General features: G+C 50.4%; 7 protein-coding genes across 7 annotated transcripts; 4 read left to right on the plus strand and 3 right to left on the minus strand.

Annotated features, from left to right (window-relative positions):
- Nucleotides 1-978: 978 nt before the first annotated feature.
- Nucleotides 979-4,384, plus strand: HO133_000465 (uncharacterized protein; the record flags this gene model as incomplete). Its single annotated transcript, XM_037291404.1, has 2 exons — nt 979-1,846; nt 1,908-4,384. 2 exons carry the CDS (start codon nt 979-981, stop codon nt 4,382-4,384), a joined length of 3,345 nt encoding a protein of 1,114 aa, XP_037152839.1.
- A 1,033-nt stretch (nt 4,385-5,417) lies between these two features.
- Nucleotides 5,418-7,011, minus strand: HO133_000466 (uncharacterized protein; the record flags this gene model as incomplete). Its single annotated transcript, XM_037291405.1, has 2 exons — nt 5,418-6,450; nt 6,503-7,011. 2 exons carry the CDS (start codon nt 7,009-7,011, stop codon nt 5,418-5,420), a joined length of 1,542 nt encoding a protein of 513 aa, XP_037152840.1.
- Nucleotides 7,012-8,394: 1,383 nt separating this feature from the next.
- Nucleotides 8,395-9,829, plus strand: HO133_000467 (uncharacterized protein; the record flags this gene model as incomplete). The annotated part of the gene is made up of 4 exons (XM_037291406.1): nt 8,395-8,866; nt 8,942-8,956; nt 9,008-9,512; nt 9,562-9,829. The coding sequence occupies 4 exons, from the start codon at nt 8,395-8,397 to the stop codon at nt 9,827-9,829; spliced, it is 1,260 nt and encodes a 419-aa protein (XP_037152841.1).
- Nucleotides 9,830-10,514: 685 nt separating this feature from the next.
- HO133_000468 (uncharacterized protein) lies at nt 10,515-11,112 on the plus strand (the record flags this gene model as incomplete). Its single annotated transcript, XM_037291407.1, has 3 exons — nt 10,515-10,702; nt 10,900-10,988; nt 11,051-11,112. 3 exons carry the CDS (start codon nt 10,515-10,517, stop codon nt 11,110-11,112), a joined length of 339 nt encoding a protein of 112 aa, XP_037152842.1.
- Nucleotides 11,113-11,367: 255 nt separating this feature from the next.
- On the minus strand, nt 11,368-12,775 carry HO133_000469 (uncharacterized protein; the record flags this gene model as incomplete). Its single annotated transcript, XM_037291408.1, has 2 exons — nt 11,368-11,899; nt 12,048-12,775. The coding sequence occupies 2 exons, from the start codon at nt 12,773-12,775 to the stop codon at nt 11,368-11,370; spliced, it is 1,260 nt and encodes a 419-aa protein (XP_037152843.1).
- Nucleotides 12,776-13,445: 670 nt separating this feature from the next.
- Nucleotides 13,446-15,323, minus strand: HO133_000470 (uncharacterized protein; the record flags this gene model as incomplete). Its single annotated transcript, XM_037291409.1, has 4 exons — nt 13,446-14,496; nt 14,547-14,695; nt 14,754-14,829; nt 15,022-15,323. 4 exons carry the CDS (start codon nt 15,321-15,323, stop codon nt 13,446-13,448), a joined length of 1,578 nt encoding a protein of 525 aa, XP_037152844.1.
- Nucleotides 15,324-15,912: 589 nt separating this feature from the next.
- Nucleotides 15,913-22,186, plus strand: HO133_000471 (uncharacterized protein; the record flags this gene model as incomplete). The annotated part of the gene is made up of 2 exons (XM_037291410.1): nt 15,913-21,323; nt 21,379-22,186. 2 exons carry the CDS (start codon nt 15,913-15,915, stop codon nt 22,184-22,186), a joined length of 6,219 nt encoding a protein of 2,072 aa, XP_037152845.1.
- Nucleotides 22,187-23,836: the final 1,650 nt, after the last annotated feature.

Below are 23,836 nucleotides of genomic sequence, written 5' to 3' on the forward strand. Positions count from 1 at the left end.
AATGTATTTAAGGTACAGACTACTACAAGAGTAGTAAGCTCCAAAACCAGGCCCCTGAACACGCCATTCCACTTGGCGTAATTGCAATGTCTTTTTCCAGGGTTTGGACAGCACAGCACAGCTTCCTCCAATGATGATGCTAGTGCTTGTGTGCTTGTGCTTGCATACCTAGGTACCTATACTCTTTATCCATCTACGGTAATTTGGACCAAGTCACCGATTGGAAGGTCTTACTTTGCACCACAGCGACACGCTCAAGACCGTGTCGCCAACCAAAAGGTTGATGACTCCGCGTTTCTGGAAATTAAAGGTGTGGGGTGATCTCCGACCTTTCCGAGATTGCATCGAGTGCATGAAAGGCAGAGCATCAAATGCATCAAATTTCCTTGCTCAAACCCCAGCCGCGTAGGGTCCGAGGGGGTCCAGGGAGAACAGTCCAAAGACATCCAAAGAGGGAAAACGTGTTCATGGCTCCCGTGCCACCAAGCCCAAGAAAACAAGTCGATCAGTCAACCCCGGCTCACCGCTGGGTCCGCTCATACTATCAGCCTTTAGGAGGAAATGGCATCTTCTCATAGCCTCATGCAAGACGAGAGCCTCTTCACTCCACACACTACAACATCCACCCCTGCAATGCGGGACATGGATTTCATTTCTGTAGCCCAGCCTTTGTGGGCGTCATTTTCCTATACTGCAGATCTTGGGCTACCCGTTGCATCTCGCTCTATTCTTCACTTTATTTTCCCTCTGCGTACCATACCTTTCTCTCTGATGAACACCTCTTCATCGCTCTCGAGCTTCTTTCAATTGTCCACGTCCAATGACTATAAGAACTGCTGCTACAGATGCTGCAAGGCACGGCGTCATTACCAAACATCACTTACTCTGCTGCGTCCATGGACAAAATGAAAAGAAGCTTTGGGCCATAGACATCGCTGTATCCTGCCTTTCCAAACCTTCCGCCTAAAAGCTGCCGCCATGCGAGCAAAATGGCTTTACTTAGCCATCTCGGCCATACTCTTGGTTAAAGACTGCCCTACAACCACAGCTCAACGATATGCAGTGCTCCCACGAGAAGCTACCACCCCCACCAAAGATGCAGCGGCTGCTTCGACAACCCACTCCACAACATCTTCGCCTAGTGAAGCTACGCCCGATGCCTTATCAGATGGAATGAGCAGCACTTTGCGAACCCCAGCGAAAGCTACCAACGCCGCAGCATCGGGGTCCACGGCATTCATAACGGCTACGCCAATCGTGAAAGGCTCACTCAATGTCAATGGTACCACTACGCCTAAGATCGAAGGGCTCCCCATACACCCGAAAATTACGCCAGCCTTGGCTGTTGTAGGACCCATCTTGATACTCACTGGTGCCCTCTATGCCCTTGTCGGCATCAAGACTCTATGGCTCCACATCTTCCTCTCGACTGCCTACATTTTCGCCTTGGCAGTCACGATACTGATCGAATTTGTGATGCATACCCCGGTCTCCAATGCCGCCCAGGGCGCCTATGTTGTGGCTGCATGCGTTACTGGCTTGATAGCCGGAGGCGGTTCCCTCCTATTCAAAGATGTTACGGAAGGTATTAGCTGCTTTCTTGGCGGCTTCTGCTTTAGCATGTGGTTCTTGGTTCTTAGAGCTGGAGGGACGATTCCCAACACAACTGGAAAGATTATTTTCATTTCCTGCTTGACCGTTGGTGCCCCAGCTCTGTATATCAGCCGTTATACTCGACCATACGGCTTGATCGGATCAACATCTTTCGCTGGAGCTACTGCAATCGTCCTCGGCATTGACTGCTTTAGTCGTGCAGGTCTCAAGGAGTTTTGGCTATACATCTGGAGTAGGTTGCCGACCTTCCCTTTCAAGCCGAGTCACAATAGTAACCTTACGATCGAACACAGATATTAACAATGAGATATTCCCTCTCCACTACGACAGCCCATATCCTATCACCCGCGGCATACAAGTCGAGACTGGAGCGATTGTCATTGTCTGCGCGATGGGCGTCATGTCTCAAATGAAGGTCTGGAAAATAGTCAGGAGACGAAAGGAAGAGAAGGCAAGAGAGCAAAGAAGAAGAGACGAGGAGAGGAATGTGGCTGATGAAGAGCATGGGAGGCGGGTTGAGGATGGTATCAAGCGAGAACGAAGCTCGTGGGAAGCTGCCTATGGTGATCGTGAAAGAAGCAAACCTCAGCATCTGGACTCTGGCATTGGAACGGATGAGCTGAGTATTCGAAAGGGCTCGTTGAGCCTTGTTGGAACTTCAGATGTCCGACGCTCGGATTCTGAGGGCATTGAACTGCAAGAAATGGACGCTTCTCCAAACAGTCCAAAGAAAGGTGAAAGAGTCACAATTCACGTCATCAAGGATGATGAAATTTCCCCTACCCATTCTGCTACTGGTCAGCATTTGGCACGCTCAAGAGGAGAATCCAGAGAGCTTTCCATCCACGAGTCTCAGACTGGTACATCACAACCGTTCTGCTCCTCGGCGTCTCTCGGAAATGCTGCAGCACTCAAGTCGGTAGACCAGAAGCTTACTCTGAAGCCAAAAATCACACACCTGCCGTTTAAAGCGCCGGATCCCGATTCTGGAAGCGAAGATGGACGCTCTTCAGTTGCCGCATCTGCTGCTTCGGAGCACGTGACCGACAGATGGCTCAAGAGATTATCAGGCACGTCTATCGTACGACAGCTGTCCAAAAAGTCACAACGAAGCTTCATCGCTGCAAGCACGTCGGAGGAAGCCTTGATGATTCCAGAGCCCGACGTTGACCGAGCCTCGTCGGTAGCCGCGACTATTGATGACGTATCCGAGGAAAATGACTCTGAGGAAGAAGCGCTTTTAGTGAGAGATCAGAAGCCATCTTTTGAGATTCTCAGAAAGCAAGACTCTATGCAAGCACTGATACAGGGAGCAGACCGGAGTGCAAATCTCGGAAAAGATGCAGAGAAACCGCCAGGACAGAGCGCAGACAAAATGGCATCAGGCGATAGCCAAGCCAAGGAGGCCCAGCACGTCAATCGGTCGATAGATCCCCGGCCAGAGTCTGTAGCTTTACCAGATTCTGAAATTGCCAGTATCACGGACGCACGATCGACCGCCGAGGAGCCAAACATGGAATTGGAAGCGAATATTGCAGCGGAGTCAGAGGCACCTGAACCCAGAAATAATCTTCTCAGTATGAATTTACCCGGAGGCGCTTCAAGATTGGTGACGGCCTATAGGACTAATGAATGGGCGAAGCATCTAGATGGAGCGGATTTGCCAGAGATTGATGAGCTCAAGTTTACGAAAACCCGAGCTCCAGACGCGTCGCAGCCAATCGAGCGTGTTGCACCAGTAGATATCCGCGCTTTGCAGCAGACGCCACAAAACGCGGAACCGGCTTCAATCCTGACCGTCAAAACGCACAATTTAGGTGAGAGGCCCGCGGGCTACTTCAAATCCAAGAACCCGTTCCACAGACAGCAGGATACGCAACAGCTCAAACCAGCTGTGCATCAACTAACCCGCGAAAAAGCTATGGAAAGAACGCCCTCCCAGAAATCCCTAGCAAACAGCATGGAACGATCCCCGTCGCAAACATCTCTCAGTAGCACTCAAAGCCGCAGAGAACAATATCGGCCACCTCTCCCCAAATTTCGCTCTCCCCAATCATCCGTCCCCTCTGCCCGCGGATTTCGCAGCACCTCAAGTCCCATAATGAGCTCACCACTGATCGAGTCTCCAATAGAAGAAGGCGTCGAAGCCTCCTTCCCAATTCGCTTTACTCCCTCCTCGACGCACCTGATGTCTCAACGCGACAGCATGCTTCACAACAGACCATCTTCTACATCCCTTCTGCGGGCCAGCGCATCGAGCACTACCCAAGAGCAGCACCCAGCATTGCGCGGCCTGAAGGAAGACGACAACATTTCCCTCTCGCAGCGGAAAACCCTCCTCCAACAGAATCCATACTCTATTCCTCAATGGCACCGCTCATCTTCCGGCCCAAGCTCAGGTGCAACCACGCCAATCTACTCCCACAATGGCGCAACTACGCCCATCCACTCCCGCAACGGCCCCTCTCCAACACCGCAACCCTTATTCAGGCGTCCCTCAGCCACGCCTCGTGACTCCACCATTTCAGCATGGCGCGCCAGCCTTCAAGCATCAAAAACAGCCCACTACCGTGACCAAGAGATCGAAGCCCGCCGCGCGAATCTCCTAGCCGAGAAGCGGCGTGAGAGTAGCAGCAGGCAAGAGCAAAGGGTCAACCAGACCGTGACACAAAATGTCATGGACCGCGGTATGAGACAGAGCAGTATGATGGAGCTGCACCAGCAGCAGATGCGGAAGATGCAGGCGGAGGCGAACAAAAGCCTTGCCTGACTCTGTCACGTTCCTTCCAGATTGCTTCACGTTTGATCTTGATATTTTTAGTTTGGTTCTGATTTCGAGTTCACGGAGTCTGGATTCTGTTTTCTGGTTTCACCAGTTGGATATACCCACTCCTTCCCCGACGTTCGGATAGTAAAGAAGCAAAAGGCCCGGATACAGAGCGAGGGCGTTGTCGCCAACCATATATTCATGAGCATATTCAAGCATACATACACTTACACAAATTTTTCCCACATCGACAACAATTCAATGTCTGTTATCTCAATATAATCAACCAAACCGTCAACCAATCTGTGTTGTATCCCTTCCCACCCTACCCAAACAACGGACACACGATGCGATCGGATTGACTAACCCAATCCCACTGCCCCTAACAGCATAGGTAAAAACGGACCAGCATACTCGGTCCAGAGCTACTGCCGTCACCGTCCGTGAAACCCCCTCCCCCGGTCCCCCTATTTATCCTTTTTCCCCCCTTTCAATAGCCACACGATATCGGGGATGAGACGCTGGGGATGGGATTGGGAATGGGGTCGGGGATCGATTGTGGGCGGAGAGTGGAACTTCCGATCTAAGCGTATCCACTGCCGGTTTTGGGGAAGGGGTTTTTCATGCTCATCTGATATACATGTGCGCACTTGGGAGGGGGACGTGATTATCTTTTCATAGAGTGGGTTCAGTAGACACGCGTGTGGATGGAGTAGCATCATCTATGGCTTTATTGTAGTAGTAGTAGTAGTAGTAGTAGTAGTAGTACGTTGTTTAACTACGCTTTTTTGATAATCTAATGTTCTTTATAAGTACAATGGTATACAGTGGTACAGTTCGTCGTAAGAGGGTGTGTCCGTAACACATGTAATCATAAAGCAACGTAATTTGCCTGCCCATCCTTAGGACTTCCCCCCCGTAGGCTTTTCGTTGAATGTCCCTTGCAGTAGCACCACCCGTTGCTTTTCTCTATGCTGTCAGCATGAAAGATTCCTTTCATCCACGGCCCCTGGCCAACTCCTTTTGATAATACAAGTCACATCAACTTCTTCCCCGCTCTCCCCTGCAACCTCCTCTTCTCACTCCCACTGCCTGCTCTTTTTTCAACAACGCCCGCGGTCCTCATCTCCCTCTTAACTTTCTTCCCTACCCAACCTTCCGCCCCTGCCGCCACTGATCCCATGAGAGATGCAACGGCTCTCCAGGGCAAAGCCACTACCGTCCAGCAAATCTGTATCGGCAACGACGCCACTGCCGCCATATCATCGAACAAATCGAACACCAGACCGACACCGCTTCCTCTCCGTTGGCGAGAAGACTGTGAGCTGCGTTCTGCGGCTGCAGCAAGAGTTATCGCGTCACCTAGGCGCTTTTCGAGATCCTGGAGGCGGGACTCGGTTTGGAGGGAGAGGAGGGTGGCACGTTTTTCGTAGCGGCGGACGGCGCGGTTGAGGGCGTCAAGGTCGGGCTGGAGGGTTTTGCGGACTTGAGTGACTAGATCTGGGCTTGGCGACTTAGTGGCAGTGCCGTTCGTGCCATTAGTGTTGGTGTCGGCGATGTGCCTTTCCAATTCCGCAAGACGGTCTTGTAGGCCATCAATCGTAGCGGAAGACATGTTTCTGGAGGTAGCGGAGTAGGCATTGGTATTGACGTTTCGTTGCAGATGTAGGGTTCGCGCTTGGGCGAGTTTGATGAGGTGGGAGAGGGGGCGCAATTCGGCGGCTAGAAGGAAGATCGTGAGATTGTAATTCGAGACGAGGCCTTCTGATGGGCGGGTAAGCTGGCCACGGATGTGGTGGAGGAGCCATGCACCGCCTGCTGGGAAAAGGAAGCACATTAAGAGTGCAAGAAGCTCATGGATCCGAAGCTCGCTTGTTGCGGGGCTTTGAGACGGAGAAGGTTGTGCGGGCTTTGGATTAGGATCATTGGCTCCGTCTAGCGGTGAGACAGGTGGAGTATGTTGTTCCTCCTCTTCACTGCCCTCTTCGATAATGGTGTCGGAAATGTAGTCATCATTAGATGGTAGCTGGTCACTGAGTTGGACGGACTGCGCTGAAATGTACCAGTGCCTGCCTCGGTGTAAGTTTAGATAGCAAGGAAATGTGTTGGACTGAAGCTCACCAAGGTAGTCTTACAGACCAATTCAAAAACACCGCCGCCAGACCCAGCAAGGTCAAATCTGTCACCACAGCGCTTCCATTGTGAAAGAACAGCCCACCTACGGCCGGGAGCAGCGCCAGAGCGAGCGGCACAGAGTGCCAATGAGAGGGTTCATGGTTTGTTTCCAGCTCGGGACTCGTCGCTGTCGGCAGTAAGAGACTTTCCGTGGACGATTTAATGGATTTTCGCGTGCTCTCGACGGAATCCGAGAAGTTGGAGCTTCGGCGATGTCTTAGAGGACTCGATATATCCGCGATGGTCGAAGCGCGTCCTAACAGCCGACTGCGAATAGGAGAATCGCTTTGTCGCGCTGTGTTCTTCGCCATGGGTGTTGGGGTCTCATTCGAAGGACTCATCGTCCGGTCACGTTCCATATTGTGGTCCCGTTGGGCTGTGAGTGATATGGTATTGTGGATGATGGGCAGCTGCAGTCTGAAATTGGATTGCTGAGCGGATACGGCCGCACGCATGGCTTGGCAGCCAAATGGGCAAAGAATTCACATGATCAACTCCTTGCGAAAAGGGAGCCGTGGAATGCTCTTTTAAGATGAAACATTTCGGTGACGACATGTATATTGGTAGAGTTGGTAGTTGGTACTAGTACGGTAGGTACTAAAGTAGTACCTGCGACGAAATAGGAAACTTCCCGCGTGTGTGGCGGCTCCTTCCGCTGCTGCGCGGCTATGTACTCTACGATCGAAGTTGAAGCCAAGAAGTTCAGGAACCAATGTTGGCAATCTGGCACTGATGACTGAACGTACTTTATGTTCAGCTAGGTATGACCTTTTGCCGTTGGAAGGTTGCCCGAGTGGTGAATTAAATGGCAATTGGCACCACCTTTGTTCCAGGCCAGCACCGACCCTCGAGAGACTCAAACCTTTTCCAATTTCCATCCATACCTCAACCGTTTCTGCCAGCTTCATCATCAAGCACCGGACGGTCAAAGCATAGACATAATGCCTTGTTCCTACCATCAGCCAAGGGTTGTCGTTTCGTTCGCTGCAGCTAAAAGCTTGAAGCGTATCCGAGGCAGCCCGGGCTCATCCACCAAGAATCTTCATGTCGCTTGCATAAGACTTTTTGCCGGGCAAAATCGGGCCTCGTGCGATGACTTTGCTGCTTCCTCCTCGTAGTAACGGAAAAAGAGGAGAAGAACTCCCGCCGTCTCTCTGCTTTCGTCGGCCTTTTTTTTTGGCGTTCATGTCAATGTCTTGCCTATTGACACCCAAAAAGGGAACAACAGACCACGATTGCTTCGAGACAACCACCAAGGTCTGCTTCACATCTCATTTCTTCAGTTCTCTGTCAATAAGCTATTGGCATTTCAGTAGTAACCACAACTTTCCTTTTGAGTTTTTTACATTTGCGAGAAAAAAAACCGGCACGGCTATTGGCATCCAACGTTATTCTATTGACGCAGTGAACTTGCTTCCTTACGAGGCTCTACTTGTATCTCCTCGAAAACTCATAGGTCCGCATTGCAAATACATCTGCCTTGTACCCCGGTCTTGACCTTTCTACATCTTACATCATTTCGTTACATCGTCAAACATATTTTTTTCCGGACAGCTACCTCCCAAGCAGACAATTCTATATCTACTTTGCCTTAAAGCGAGCCATTCAGACAAGCTCTCTTGCCTCCGCCTCGACTCAGTACATCTTACGCATTAGCTAGAGCAGCGTAAGACTCCTCGCCATCTGCTTCTTGCTGGCCAAGGAAGCGCAGCTGGTCTGGCTCACCACTCGGGCAGGCCTCACTTCTTTCTTAACATCAACGCAACCTACTCTATCCCATCAACAAAACTACTTTACTGCAGACCTCACTCCAGTATCGTCTTCGCACATCACTTACGATGGACGAATCAACCTTTCCAGTCACGCCTAATGCGGTCGCAGTCCCTATATTGGCATTGATAGCGCTCATCATCGATGTTCCTCCATTTGTCTGGCACATCAGAAATCGCAATCTAGCAGCATCAAGCCTGGTGTTTTGGGTCATCATCTCCAACCTCATGAACTTCATCAATCCGCTCATCTGGCCAACAGACGACATACAGCATTGGTGGCATGGTCAGATTCTCTGCGACATCGAGATCAAACTCCAGATGGCTGTCAATTTTGGTGTCGTTGGCTCCATGGCGTGCATCATGCGCAATCTAGCAAAGGCCCTGGATCCTGAGAAGACAGTTCTATCCCTAAGCAAGGAACAACGCCGTAGACAGACCATTACCAATTGCCTGTTCTGCTATGGAGGATCCATATACGTCATGCTCATTCACTACATCGTCCAGCCAAACAGATACTACATCTACGCAATATCTGGATGTACGTCTTCCTTCGACAACAGTTGGCCCAAGCTAGTCTTAGTGTTCATCTGGCCTCCGATTATCTGTCTTGTAGATGCTTACTACAGTGGTATGTGTATACTCCGTCCCGTAGGGTGCTTGTTGAGCTAAACTTTACCAGTCCTGGTCATCGTCCGAATGCGCAGATACCGCAAAGACTTCTCAGAAATCCTCGTATCGTCGAATTCCAATTTGACAAAGAATCGGTTCCTACGCCTGTTTCTCCTGTCAATGGCACTCATAGTCACCTTTATCCCGCTTCAATTTTATGTCCTCTTCGTCAACTCGGCCGAGCCTCCTCTGCTCCCATACAGCTGGGACTTGATTCATAGTCCACAATGGCAGGACATCATGCTGATACCTACTGGTGGTGAGGTGTACTACGACCGCTGGATTCAAATTGCTCTTGGATATGGAGTGTTTCTGTTCTTCGGATTGGGTCAAGACGCACAGACTCTGTACCGCAAATGGCTCCTCAAGCTTGGATTTGGACGAGTGTTTCCTGGTCTACACCGCCAACCTGCTCGCCGTACAATCCTGCCGACAAGCAGCCATACCAGCTCTTTTGGCAGTAGAACACGAAGCTTCTTCAAGGACCGATTGTTCCGGATGTCTATGCTTTCTTTGTGAGTTTGAACACGGCCCCTTTGGTCTTCCTGATACTAACACCATCAGACACAGCAAAGGAGATTCTACCACCGCATCAACTGCGACTTTATCCCCAGTCGAACAACAGAGGGGCTTTGGCCGACTCTCGACGATCAACGAAAACGGGCCCAGAGCCGGCGACGCTCTAAGCGCCTCAAAAGATTCTATGGACGAGAAGGGTCCTTCCACAAAGTTCCCGCATTCATGGCTTACAAAGTTCCTTGTTGATGCCCACCTGTCAGCGCCCAATCGTCGCTGGGAAGCAAACTCGAACAGATCTCCACAACAGTGGTAATCATCATAGTGACTCAATTGCAAGCACGGATCGTGCTTAGTGTGGATTTCGTGTGGTGACCGTTCAGGCGGATGGACCATGCATAAAGGCACTGGGAGCTTATACATCTACACTACACACATCACTGAGAGCTGTTCGGGCTCGAACATGGAAGCGATGGGCGTTGTGGATTTGGTCGCATCTACCTACCATTCCCATGATCTCTATTTTGGATTCTGGCGTCTCTGGGAGGCTGCGGAGTCTGGTCAGTCAGCGACATTGCATCTGGAATAGCGATGATTTCAGCATATAGCATATAGCACATTTAATCATGCATCAATTGTGAAATATATCTCTTCGACCGCGGATGTTGATCCTCAGAAATGCTGCGATATGACTATATTTCAGTAGACTGAAATACTGGAAGCTGATTGGCCGACGCCTGACTTGCCGCTAGCCTCCTTTAATCTGTCGCGACTTTCCCAAGCTGATTCCACCACGTCAAATTTACATCCAGCATATCGCCCCGCCCAAACTTCCAAACAACTCGACTCCCAACCAACCCAGCGCCATCCGAACCTACCATAACTCACAACCCAAGATGTCATTCCTGACCTCCCTCCGCCCCACCTCCTCCTCCACCCTCCTCCGCCTCCAAACCGCCCGCCGCCCTTTCTCGACCTCCCCCGCCTCCCGCCTCGCCCGCATGATCATCGTCGGCCGTCTCGCCGACGCCCCGGAAATCGTCGCGACGAGCAGGGGGCAGGACATGATCAGGTACGCGCTGGCGACGAACCACGGGCCCAAAGATAACAGGCAGACGAGTTGGTGGAAGGTCGCGTCGTTCTTGCCCGAGGGCGGGGCGAGGGACCTCTTGATGGCGTTGGGGAAGGGGTGGGTGGGGATTTTCTTTACCCTTCTTTTCTTCTCTTCGTGCGTGGGTGTGGTAGGGAGGGCGGGGCTGGGAGGTGGATTTGGGAGCGTTGGGGACTGCGATTGAATGGGGACGATGCTTTCATTGATGGCATGTCGAATGCAGTCTTTGGGGACGAATGGCGCGACTCGTCTGCTGACCTTTTGCTTCCGCACAGCTCCCTCGTATACGTCGAAGGCGACTGCAGCATGAACAAGTTCCAAAACAAGGATGGGATCGCCTCCAGCGCGTTGAATATCGTGCAGAGTGAGCGTTTTTTCCTTCCGGCTTTGCGCCACGAGGTGGGACGTGCTGATGGCAAGATTTAGGGAATTTTGAAATCCTGGACCGTAGGGATCCGAGGGCTGAGGGACAGATTGAGGGCGAGTAGGTGGTGTTCAGGGTGGGGAGTGTGTGATGGGGTGTAAAGATTATTGGCGCTGGAAAACATTATCAGCTCTATGCACTCATCGTTGGCGTGTGTCCATCGGGGTGCTTTGGGGACAATTGTATTTATACCCCTGGGATCGGTATTGTTCATCGCCCAGGAGAAACGAAACATTGTACTTTCTACTCTTGTGGGCCTGGGATTGCAAGCTTGCATGAATGCGGGATTGATTGATTGGGTATCTCTGATATGCACACATCATAGCTGAAACTTGGTCCTTTGCTTCTCCATTCCACCCTGCCACTCCCACTCCTGCCCGCTAGCCCTCTGTATTCCCTTGTCAACTCGCCTCAACTTGAGCGTAAACCTTGGCCCAAGCTCTTGCAATCCGGCCCTAATTTCCTCCGCGCCTTTCACTTCCTTTCCGTCTGCGTCCACGACACTTTTCTCCGTCTTTCGCTTGTCCCTGAAAACGTAGCGATGCCTGCGCACGAAGATGTAATCACGCTGGTTATGTAGCGTGACCACCTGCCTCCCTTGCAGCTCAGGCTGAGCTGGGAACAATGTTCTCATCAAATGCGCCACCAGTAACCCTAAAGGCGTAGAAAAACCGTTGAGTATGAGCTCGGGCGTGTGATCTGTAGCATTTCCGTGGCCGGGCAGACGCTTCCCTTCAATCCAGTTCGATATGGTAAAATGGAAGGTAGGCCCGTGGGGTAAATGTACGACTGTTAAGCCCGTCGGCCTTTTCAAATCTTCCTTGAGTACGATAACAGCCGTATATTTGCGGCTTCACGTTCTGCAAGTCAGTGCTGCTTCTTTGAAACGGATAAGGAGTCGTAAGACAAGGTAGGTATTTACGCAAATCTCGAAACATGTCTCAGAACTCGGACTGCGGTACAAGATAGGAAGGAAACGTTACGAGATGTAAAACGTACTTTGTAGCGAAGGAACAGATTTCTCTGACCGAGAACTTATGGCTGTACCGGTGTGAGGATCGGGGAATGTAGACTGAGTGGGGGAAGAGAGACGTGAGGTGGTCGGCTTCTTTGTGAAGAGTCGAGTTGAGAGATGTCGTGATCAAAACCTTCGGGACAGGAGGGGCGTCGGTGGAGAACAGGGTAGGAAATTTGGCTGCGAGAGCTTCAGGTGTGAAGTCGAGGTTCGTGCTTCTCATGGATTGAACGGGAGATGTTGCACGCTCTGTAGGCGTCCTTCTCTTCGGAGCCTTCGCATGTTTCACAATTTCTATTGCCTCGTCTTCGCTGGCGGACTCGATCATGCTATCCCTCTCTTCATCTTCGCCTTCGGACCTTTCTTCTCCTTCTTCTTCTTCCCCCTCTTCCAAAGCAGCCTGCTCCTCCTCGACCTTTCTCCTCTTCAATCTCTCGATATTTACAGAAACTCCTAGCCCGTCACCAACATCACTATCCACATCATCCCACACTCTTTTCCTCTCCAATGTCAATGGCACGTTTTCCTTCAGCCTCTGTTCTCGTAAAGTGGGATTTTTGTCCTCTTCTCGTCGTCGGCGGAACCGCTCATCTCGTTTGATGCTATCAGTGGCTCTCTTTCTGTTAATATGGAGGGACTGCCGCTTTTCCTTGTTCTTACTTTTGAACGGGAGATGGGCTTTTGCGGAGAGCTTGAGTTTTTGCGAGGCCATTGTTCGAGGAGGGGTATAGACGGACCAAATTCCACCTATATTCTTGACTTTCAAAGAATTTTGGCGCAAGGTTTCTGTAAAGATGACCGTAGCTTACGGCAAAACATGCGTACCAAGCCAGCACGGCTAGATATCGGATTTCGATGCAGTCGCAAGGGTACAATCTACAGATCCTCAAAATTTTGACGATGAACGACTGTTTTTTTATGGAGAGGACGGCATGCATTATGGCCTGGCCTGGCCTTCTTAAATGGCTATCCCGAGAGAGATATGGTGTGAATTTGCGTGTCTAGCTGCAAGAGCACCAGGTGTCGACAGATTTCTCCACCCCGAGGTTTACCCGGCTACTGCACGCATTTGGAGAAAACTGAGAATCTACCATATATATTCCTTCTGAATATCACCATAAATCAGATTTAATACGTCTACCACCTGTTTCTACTAGTTGACGACATCGCCAAGGCATTTCAGCGATACGGGCCCGGACTTCGTACATAGAAGTCATGACCCGTAGCAACTCCGCCTTAGTTCGACGTTGTAGCCGGGTAAACCTCGGGGTGGAGAAATCTGTCGACACCTGGTGGAGCATAGAGTATTTGTATGCATCATGCTCGGGTCATTTTAGGTTTAGCCACGTTCATTTGGTGATGAGAGGAGAACGCCATTGCGATCATACGTCTATCAAGCAAACGCTATCAACTGCACCAAATCCAGCTGCTACACCGCCCTCCTCGCTTTCCCGGCCTTTCGTCCTCAACAGGTGTCCTGCCTCCCAGTTCTCCAGTATCTCTCGCTCTCCCTTCTCATCGCGGCCATGTCTCCAAAGGCAAACTCCATACACTCCTAGCTCTCCAATCACCTCACCCATCGTGACCTCCCCATTCCTGAAGACCCCGTTCCGTAGCGCAGGCGGCTCAATCAATTCCATAAGGATATGGCCTCGGTATTTCTTGCTGTCATCACCCAACGATTTGATGAAGGGCGGTATCTTCAATCCGTAAATGTTGTTACCGCCGCCCTCTCTCTGCGGTTTCAGAACGTAACCTCTAATCCTCTCGGGATCAGTAGCGATTTCGATCGCGTGTTTACCTTCTGCCGTATCATCAAGAGGGTAGATGGCAGCGAAGGTGGCCTGTATGCGGTCTATGTATGCCGCGGATGCCGTAGATGACAAGAAGCGGGATAAGTGAGGCGAGGATGGTGTGGCCAGGATTTGTTGGATTTTTTTTGACCCCGCCAAGTGTGTCAGAATGGAGGGGCATTTGATGGCTGCTGATCGCTCGAGATGGAGGCGTGCATTCCATGAGTTTGGGGAGGTGTATTCGGCGGGCGAGTAGCCGGCGCGGAAGTACAGGGTCGTTACTTCGTAAGGGGTACTTGGGGAGTGTGGTGGTGTGTAGATTAGAGGTTGAGATGGCGAGTCGGATGGTATACTTGTATGGGCGAGTACGGTAGAGAAAGGAAGGCGGAAGGTGAGGACACTATGGTCTGTAAGAAGATTGGTAGCCAAAGCGTGTTGGTCAAATGCGTTGTTTTCGAGATCTTGAACGATGAAGAGGGTGCAAAGGGGCAACTGAGAGCTGGTTTTGGGGCGGCCATATGCTTTATGGGCAGTGGCGATGCCGCGGGATAGTGATGCGATGGATGGGTTGGGAGGGAGCGAGGAATCAGATATGAGTGGTGGAATAGTGGGTGGGTAGGCGGAGATGGAAAGGAGGTGCCTAATGTAATCATCAGGATCGCAGATGGCAGCAGATACATAAGAACGTACTTGTGAAGAGCCGAGACTTTAGCGGAGAGACCTCCGAAAGAAGACGCAATTGTGTTGAACTCGACTTGCTTGATCTCGGTCTTGGCCTCTTGGTTTGATGGATCCTTGTGAACCATGTAATCTGAACGAAAGATACCCAGAGAGAGGTCCTTTGCGCTGACTCAGTACATGTGCACCTCGAAGAGGTAGTGAATAAATCTGAAGTACCTGCACATAGCCCTCCTTCTTCACTGCTTGATGGACATTCCATAGATTTGAGATGAAATCATCTACTTCGGCTAATCTGCAAACACACAATTAGGAAACAGTAAAATCCATATACTCCCCAGATAAATTTGTGTAGATTTCCGAGAAACAAGGTAGCAGCTGATTAGACGAAACCCCCTTCCCTGCCAATTGAAACATATATGTTCTGAGCATGGTCAGAGCAACGGAAATTTTCGTAGGTATTGACGAGGTAGAAATGCACGCATACTCCTTCACGACTTCTCCTAGCCATTCTTCATCATTCGCAATACACGCATATAGCTCATTATATGCAGTCTGGATTGCCCGAGCTTCCTCAAAGCACTCTCTAGGAAAGAGGCTAGGAAACAGAGTGACAGGTGCGGTTACTGCGAGAGATCGTGAAGGATCTATCTTTTCCGACACAAAAGATGAAGAGGGCCGCACAGCCAAGCCACTGAGAATTGACCAGTCCTTGATATTGGAGACAATGTAGTCCGATTGCTCTGATGTCAGATTCGGAGGGTAGTCAGGATAGATTAATGCGGCCATCTTGAGCTGCGCCTAGTCTTTATCTTTGAGAACGAATGCTCTCACATAGTGATACAAATCCAAGATGAATAACGTGAGGTGAATTTCTAAGCTCGGGTATAAGAGCACCTCGGGGATAAACTTGGCGCGTCACATTTGCAAGCAACCTGCAGTCGCAACCAAAACATTGCGCTCTCCATATATTGGTCCCTCCTACTAGTGTCGCAGCTTTCGATTCTCGAGAAATTGTATTTAATATCAGCTAATGCTGCAAAGTACAATTGAGGTTTCACCAAAGATGGGTGTGAAGAAGACGCAGTGACCAACGAAACAAGGTAGACACCTGCACAACATCTACCAGGAACATTACTGACTGATGTGAAAGTGAGGATCAATCGTGGGATCCAACAGAAAGGCACCTTGTCCGAAACATTCACTACAAATCCATCGTCACTCCTTTCCTGTCTCATCACGACGTCTCCTGCTCGCTATGATTCTTAGAAAGAGAACGACATCGTTCCTACTACTACCTACAATCTCACTGCTTCCTTGCATGTGCAATATCGTACGCTGGCTCAGGTAGTCCTACCATCTATCTACCTGGGCAAGCATGTCATTCATACAACCGTCAATCGAAGGACCGCCTTCGTCAATCCAGGACCCGCGGGATTGGACAGTCGATCAGGTGATATTCGCCCTGACCGACCCTGAAAGCCGGCTGCTTACAGAAGATGCGCGATCGTCACTGCCAGATGCCAGCATCCTCGCCGAAATCCTCCGCGAAAACGATGTTACAGGGCTTGCCCTCCTCACAGAGGTCAATACCTCTTCTCTACGAGATGAGTTAGGGATCAAGTCAATGGGCCACAGGGCCACTATCAAGCATATCATCCAGGAGCTGCAATATATGTCCCCGAAATTTCAGGAGCAGCAGGCTCGGCGTTCTGCTAGGCTATCGAGTGTGGGCTTGGATTCACGAATAGGATCTCCATATTTTGCAACTCCATCATCCTTCGAGCCGCGAGCTGCCTCTAGGGCACTGGCATTGACGACCTCCCCATCCGCTTCGTCTGCGCAGGTGCAGAATTACTCTGGGCCTGGTCAACCTCCAGCACAGCCTCGCGATGACCTCAAGGAAGGGCCTGAGCTCCAAGGACTTGATCGACCGAATACAATCACATTCCGCTCCTTGGAAGATATGCAAGTTGGAGAAGGCTTGGGAATCAACATGACTGAAGGAAAATTATATGAGGTCAAGCCTCAAGAGACCAGGAACAATCCCGGCGTGATAGCTTTGGTTCACGAGGAACCTTTGAGCGACGCGAAGAATGCTTCTAACACAGAGCAAGCTGAACGACTTGGTCTTCAAGACGAGACTATCTTCATCGATGACACAGGAAAGAAAAGGCGGCGTTTGGTCCTAGCCCAGCCTAGTGCCTCAGGACCAACACAGACCATTGCAGCGAAGTCGTCAACTTTCGATGAACCACCCAGCTCCCCGGAGACTCTTCGAAAAGACACAAACGCAAATACATCCTTCGAGTCGAATGTCTTATCAATCTCTGACTGTCCAAACTTTGATGACGAGCTTTTACAGGAGTCCCGGAAGCCTCCCGTTCTTGTGGAGGCGGCCACGTCGATGTCAGGTTCCGCACTGGACTCAGTAGAGGCGGCGGCAGAGCCTGGAGCTGTATTGATCAATGATAATGGACAAAAGCGAATGAGACCCTTCCTGGTCCACGAAGCCGATCTCGACTCTGAAGATCGGCAAACCGTTAAGCCAATTCTGAAGAAGGTGAATGACACCTTCGGCTCGTCTGTACCAGATTTGCGAGAGGTCGAACATACAGAACACCTATTGCAGCGGTCATACGGGAAGAAAGCTAAGAGAAAGGCAGACCAGATTTATCTCGGACTCGAATCGATGCCCATTGACAATCTGGTCTACGGCGATGTCGCTCTGGGCAAGGATTTGGGCAAAGATCAGGCGGTGGGAACCTCGTCACAATTAGTACCACCAGATGAGCCTGATGACTTCAACATTGCTCCCAACAACGATGTCGCTAAAGGCCAACGCCTATACGTCAATGCCCGTATGAAATACCTTCTTAGGGGCCAAAGAGTATCACTGGAGCGAGACGGACGTGGCCATGTTGGAGTTATCCCTTACCCTGATATGATTAGCAAGAAAAACTGCCCTCTGTCCATCACCGTATTTTCCCCGTCTTCCCAGGGTGTCATAGCATCAAGAGCGAATCGTTCAAAGTGGACCATAGACAAAGTCGTCCCCGACGCAACAGAGGTCCATGGAAGGACAGGCAACGTGTTCAACGTTGCTGACCCGGCTCTTGCCCGAGATGAGAGCGAAGATCCCGAGTGGAAGGCCCTTGAGAAGTGGAACTTCATGGATGGGAAAGATGAGGTTCTTCCTGTGTACGGTGATTCGAATTCTGAGGGAGAATACGATCTTGAGACATGGCGTGAGATGGAGAAAGAACGAGGGAAGATCGCACGGCCACTAGGTCTGTCAAAAAGTGTAAAGCTGACAAGCGCGGAGATTCAAGGCGCGATCGATGTTGCAGTGGAGCAGATCGTCTGCGAGTGGACTCTCAAGAGGCTGCCAAAGCTTAAATTCAAGCAATGGCGTCTATGGGCGAAATCCAGACGAAATCGAGATTCACGAAACCAGATTGAGTCGTTCACCCGTGAGTTCGAGAAGCTTGAAGCTCGTATCGCTGGTCTTCGAAAGGAGATTGCTCAAGAGGAATGGTCAAAGTCCAGTCAAATCAACAAACAATGCAAATCCATGCAACACTCTATCTTCGACCGTGAAGACTACAAATGGAAGATCGCCACATTGCAATTGCAGAAAGCGCCCGAGAAACTGCCGCCTGAAACAAGACAACCCAGGCGCGCCAAGAGCCTAGGGCCTGGGGAGATACTCAAAGATGGCGAAGAGATACTTACGGCTGATACCGAAACCCCAGACAGTTCAGAAGATGACTTGGAGGACTTCATCGTCGAAGACGACGCCGACGAAGACATCTATCAGCCTGTTGTTGTTGATGATGACCTAACGATGGCCGATGTCGAAGATGGCATTGACTCCGACACTTTGATCGTCGAGGGGCCAAAGCCAAAGACACCAATTAAGCGAACCGAGAAATTCAGTCAGCCTGCACCTTCTCCGTCCAGTGTCATCGACTTGACTCAGCAATCAGATCCTGTGGAACCAGAAATCTCCGCTCCGAAGCACGAGCCTTCTTATGCAATCCAGACGCCGCCTCTGTACAGCAGCGAAAATGACAGCGAGATATTCCAGCGCAGTCGCAGTAAGAAGCCTGTATTTAGGATGCCTCCTACGGTGCCCAAATCTCCAACCAAGACCACGGAAATCATTTGCCTAGAAAGTGACTCCAACGACTCCGTGGGATATCGAAATCTTGATCCACCTAATCGATTTCCAGCATTGGACGATGTTGACAAAATCAGGAATATGAATGCTGCCGAGTTGGTGGAAAGGCAGGACAGAAAGCGACTACTGAAATGGATGGTGGCCCATGCATCAGTATCCCAACGACAGTCTGCGTTTAGCTACTTAAATCAAACGAGCATGGAAGTCTCTCGCGCAAACGTGGTATCAGGCCTTACAGAGCTTCGCAATCACAAGCGACGCCTAAAAAACATGGACAAGGAAGACTCAGACAGCATCATGCGGGTTGCCACATGGCGTGTTTGCTGGACGATACCTGTGAAGATAACACCTGAAGGTCTTCAGACCCCCCATATCATTGCAACTTTGGAGGACGACGGATACGAGCTTTTCTACGACTTCTTGCTCGAATGTTTGCAACATTACCAGATTGCTCCTGCTCTTCCCAATCGTATCAAGTCGAAAAAGAAGCGACTCCGGGTACTTCGAGAAGAATCTGACGAAAGTCCACAAGAGAGCCCGTTTCGGAAGAGAAAGTACCTTGTGACAGAGAGTCAAGAAACCCTAGACAAACGACAAGCCGCTCAAGAAAGAATGCGTGGCGACGAAGAGCGCCGTCGGCGAGAGGAACTGAAGTCCAGACTCTCCAAAATGAGCTCTCAGGCGGGTGATCCACTGGAAGTCATCGTCAACCCCGGCAAACTTGAGGATGAGGAATTTGTCCGGCTTAACCCTGCCTTTGGAAATGGAGCTCGCTTGAAACCACATCAAAAGGAGGGCTTACAGTTCATGTGGCGGGAAATCACTGGCGATCATCAAAACCTACAAGGATGTCTGCTTGCTCATGCTCAGGGGCTTGGAAAGACCATGCAGGTCATCTCGCTGCTGGTCACCATCGCAGAAGCATCGATTTCTGAAAACAAGGATATCCGTCAACAAATCCCACTCGAGCTTCGCGAAAGCCGAACCCTCATACTATGCCCAGTCACATTGGTAGAGAATTGGTGGGACGAGCTTTTGATATGGCCTCCATCATCGTCCAATTCTCTTGGCAAGCTTCGGAAAGTGAGCTCGGCAATCGGACTCCCTATACGCCTCAATGAAATCCTAGCCTGGAGTAGTGAAGGTGGTGTCTTGATACTTGGATATCCTACTTTCACAGAATTGATCCAGAACAAATCGCGGGCAAACAGACCACCTGCGCTTGACGAATCCCAGCATCAGAGGATCAAGAAAGCTCTGCTAGAAGGCCCCAGTCTCGTCGTAGCCGATGAAGCCCACAATTTCAAGAATCGAGCTTCAGATATCAATCGAGCCATCAATCAGATCAAGACTACGAGTCGGATCGCACTCACGGGGACTCCATTGGCTAATCGTCTCGGAGAATACTATTCAATGATTGACTGGATTGCGCCAGATTACCTGGGAAAGCCCGCAGAGTTTCTTGCAACTTACGAAGAGCCTATCTACGCAGGACTGTACCGAGACAGTTCCGATTCGCAGTACCGAGAGTCTCGGAAGAGGTTGAAAGCTTTGGAATTGGAGCTGGAGCCGAAGGTCCATCGAAGGGGAAACGCAGTTCTGCATGCCGAGTTGAAGGGTAAGATGGAGTTTGTCATCACGGTCCCACTCACCAAGCTCCAGGACGACCTTTATCGTATCTATACAGGATCCATGCTTGGTGCCAGCAAGGGGGGTGAACCCAAACAGGCTCTTCTCTGGTCCTGGCTCGGCCTTCTCCAACTCCTTTGCAATCACCCCAAAAGCTTTAGGGAGGGTCTCCTCGCGCTCAGAGCTGAGTATGAATACTCATCCAAGACGAAGCCTTCTGTGGCAAAAAAGAAGGCACGCCAATCCGATGCTGAGGAAGGGCCGCTTGGCTCCGAGGAAGATGCCGTTCAATTGAACGAGCCCGTTTCCAGGATTGGTCTGAGACAGATTATAAGCGAGAGCGAAAGGGTGTTCGAGATGTTGGCTACACCCGTTGACGCTCTGTGTCTGTCCAACAAGATGCAAGTCCTGATGAGTGTCCTAGAATTCGCTGAAGCTGCCCAGGACAAGGTCCTAGTCTTCTCTCATAGGATTTCAACCCTTGACTTCATTGGCGACCGGCTTGCCGAGGCAAACAAGCCGTACGCTCGTATTGACGGGAAGATGCTGCCAGAGAAGCGGCAGCCAATCACCAAAGAGTTCAATGAGGGCAAGATGAACATCTGTTTGATATCCACAAGAGCTGGGGGAACAGGGCTGAATCTGTTTGGTGCCAATCGAGTGGTAATAATAGACGACCATTTCAACCCAATGTGGGAACGGCAAGCCATCGGCAGAGCGTACCGCATCGGACAACGGAAACCGGTCTACGTCTATCGTCTCACCGTAGGCGGCACCTTTGAGCAAGCAATCCAAAATCAAGCTTTGTTCAAGGAGCAGCTTGCTAATCGAGTGGTCGATAAAAAGAATCCAAATCGCCACGCTGTCAAAGGTGCCGGTCAGTATTTATTCCTACCGAAGACTGTCAAACAGGAGGACTTGAGTCAATTCCTGAATGAAGACGCTCTTCTAGACCATCTCCTAGCTGACCAGACAACGTAAGCACACGTCTACCCTTTCTCCTAGATTTCCTCTGCTGATCCCCATTTCTAGCAACCGCATTCTCTCAATTACGCCGTCCGAGACATTTCATATCGAGGATGGTATAGAACTGACACCAGAGGAGAGTAAGGAGGCTGAACAGATGAAGAAGGACTTCGAGCTGTCCCGTCGGGACCCAATAGCTCATAATGCATTGATGACTCGGCGTAGGGAGGAAGAGGCTCGTAAGCTCCGACAGCACGTTGCCTCATTCCCTCAACAGTCAGGAGCCTCTAAACACCATGCCCACAGTACCCAACCGTCGCGTTGGGACCACCCCTTGATAGCCACGGGAGACATGTTGCTTCCCCCGTCGACGGCTCCAGCTGGCGGGCCTTTGCTCTATGAGCCTACAATCGCAAACCCCAGCGCAGCCGTCTCGCCAAACCTAGGTCAGCCCCAAACTGGGTCATTACCTGATTCTAATTCCACGGCAGGAAAAGGCGCTTCCGTTCGAGCCCCAAAGCAAACGCACCCACGTTTCGGTGCTCGCCGGCGTCTCAGTGGAACTCCTGATTTTACTTCTCATGACCTGCAGAAACACATCGAAGACTCTATTACAGTTCCGGATACCTCTGGGTCAACTCCTAGGAACAGCGCCAATGGTAACACGACAGAGGTGAATGGAAAAATGAATGAATCGAAGGAGAACAGAGGCGGTCGAAAGCGCAGCGATCCAGCGGATGAGCAGCACAAAAGGAAGAAACTAAAGCGTGCACTGGCTCCCACGGCCGGTCCTGCGCATTGGGAAGCGATGAACAAGAACTTTGAGGATTTCCTGAGTCGTGAAGCTGATAGACCTTCTAATGGTAGGTCTTGAGCTTGACTACTTACATTCCTACAAGAGCGGGATTGTGGCAGATATTTCGCCTGCCTCTGACACCGCATTCAGTGCGAGGGCGGTGCATACATATTTTGATCGTTATAAAAAGCTGGACTTGCGCTTTGGGCGTTTGGAGGAGGTCATATTGCTTGATACGATAGATACCCCCAGGAGCGCTTTATTAATCATGTCGGTGGTGTTCTTGCAGTTCTAGCTTTGTCATGCATCTACTTCTTGCTATCAGGTGGATAGTTGAACATGAAGCTCTGAGAAATGCAATCTGTTCTACAAGTGTGCTCTTCTGGCAGTCCTGTTTTGAATTGATAAGATCTTGTGATGTACGAATACGAACACCGAACGTGACCCGTATGCCAGATTTGGAACCCCATCTGCTCCAGTCTTTGGCTTCAATATTACAAGCTCTCGCGAAAGCAATGGACCCCCACATCGCTGCGCGCAGTAGATAACACTGGGCATTCTTCACGTGCGAGAGCCGTCGTTGCTAAATCTCAAAACCCTGCCTTCTGCCGCGAGAAGTCTTGCCGACACCCCAGATCTGATACCGAAGAAACCAGCTCCAATCATGTACGTACTGTAACCATCTTACCCCGCTTCTAGTAGCTTCGCATTTGCATCGGGGGTACTATTTCGAAAGCGCTTGCCAAGGCCTAGGCTGAGGGATTCTGCTAAAGGGGTCTTTGATGATGTTGGCAGATGGTTGTAGCATGGTGTCGCATAGCTCTTCGGGTATGGAATGGAAAGGGTGTAGCAATCTTGTTTGGGCAGGCCTGGGGGGGTTCTATATGTCTTTCTGATTGCGGATGTGTAAGCACTGTTAACCACTAGGCTATAGGCCCAAAAATGGGTGGGTATCGCGCTTCATGCACGAATACGCCCTATTAAGCCCTATAAGCTTAGGTGTCGGGTCAGGCCTGACAGGATGGGTGTATACTTTTGGCGTATCGCATACCGGTCTAGGGTAGATGAGTTCGAGTGTTGGTTTTGTTGTTGAATGAGCGACTTGGAGGAGCGACGACGTGTATGAATTTGGGTGTGGATAGATGTGGATAGGTGACGACGTTGATACATAGTAATCTCTGTATGTATGAGCGGATTTGCATAAGCGAATTTATATAAAATTTAGGCGAGTATATACATGCGAATTTACATAAGCGAATAATTTATATACAATAATATGAAAGATATAAGTAAATTTATATAAACGGATTGGTATAAGGAAACTGGCATAAGGGGATTTGCATAAGCGGATTGCTATGAGCGGATGCATATGAGACATGAGCGGGTGCATATGAGGCATAAGCGTATGTGTATGAGACATGAGCGGGTGCATATGAGGCATAAGCGTATGTGTATGAGGCATGAGCGGATGTGCATGAGGTATGAGCGGATGCCCATAAGGCATGAGCGGATATCCATGAGTATGAGCGGATATGCATAAGCATGAGCGAATGTGTATGAGTATGAGCGGATGTGTATGAGTACGAGTAGCATGAGCGGATATCCATGAGTATGAGCGGATATGCATAAGCATGAGCGAATGTGTATGAGTATGAGCGGATGTGTATGAGCATGAGCGGATTTACATGAGCATGAGCGGGATTGCATGTGCATGAGCATGAGAATGAG

The sequence above is a fragment of the Letharia lupina genome (assembly GCF_014066315.1).
Source record: "Letharia lupina isolate WasteWater1 chromosome Unknown contig_10, whole genome shotgun sequence".
Lineage (NCBI taxonomy): Eukaryota > Fungi > Ascomycota > Lecanoromycetes > Lecanorales > Parmeliaceae > Letharia > Letharia lupina.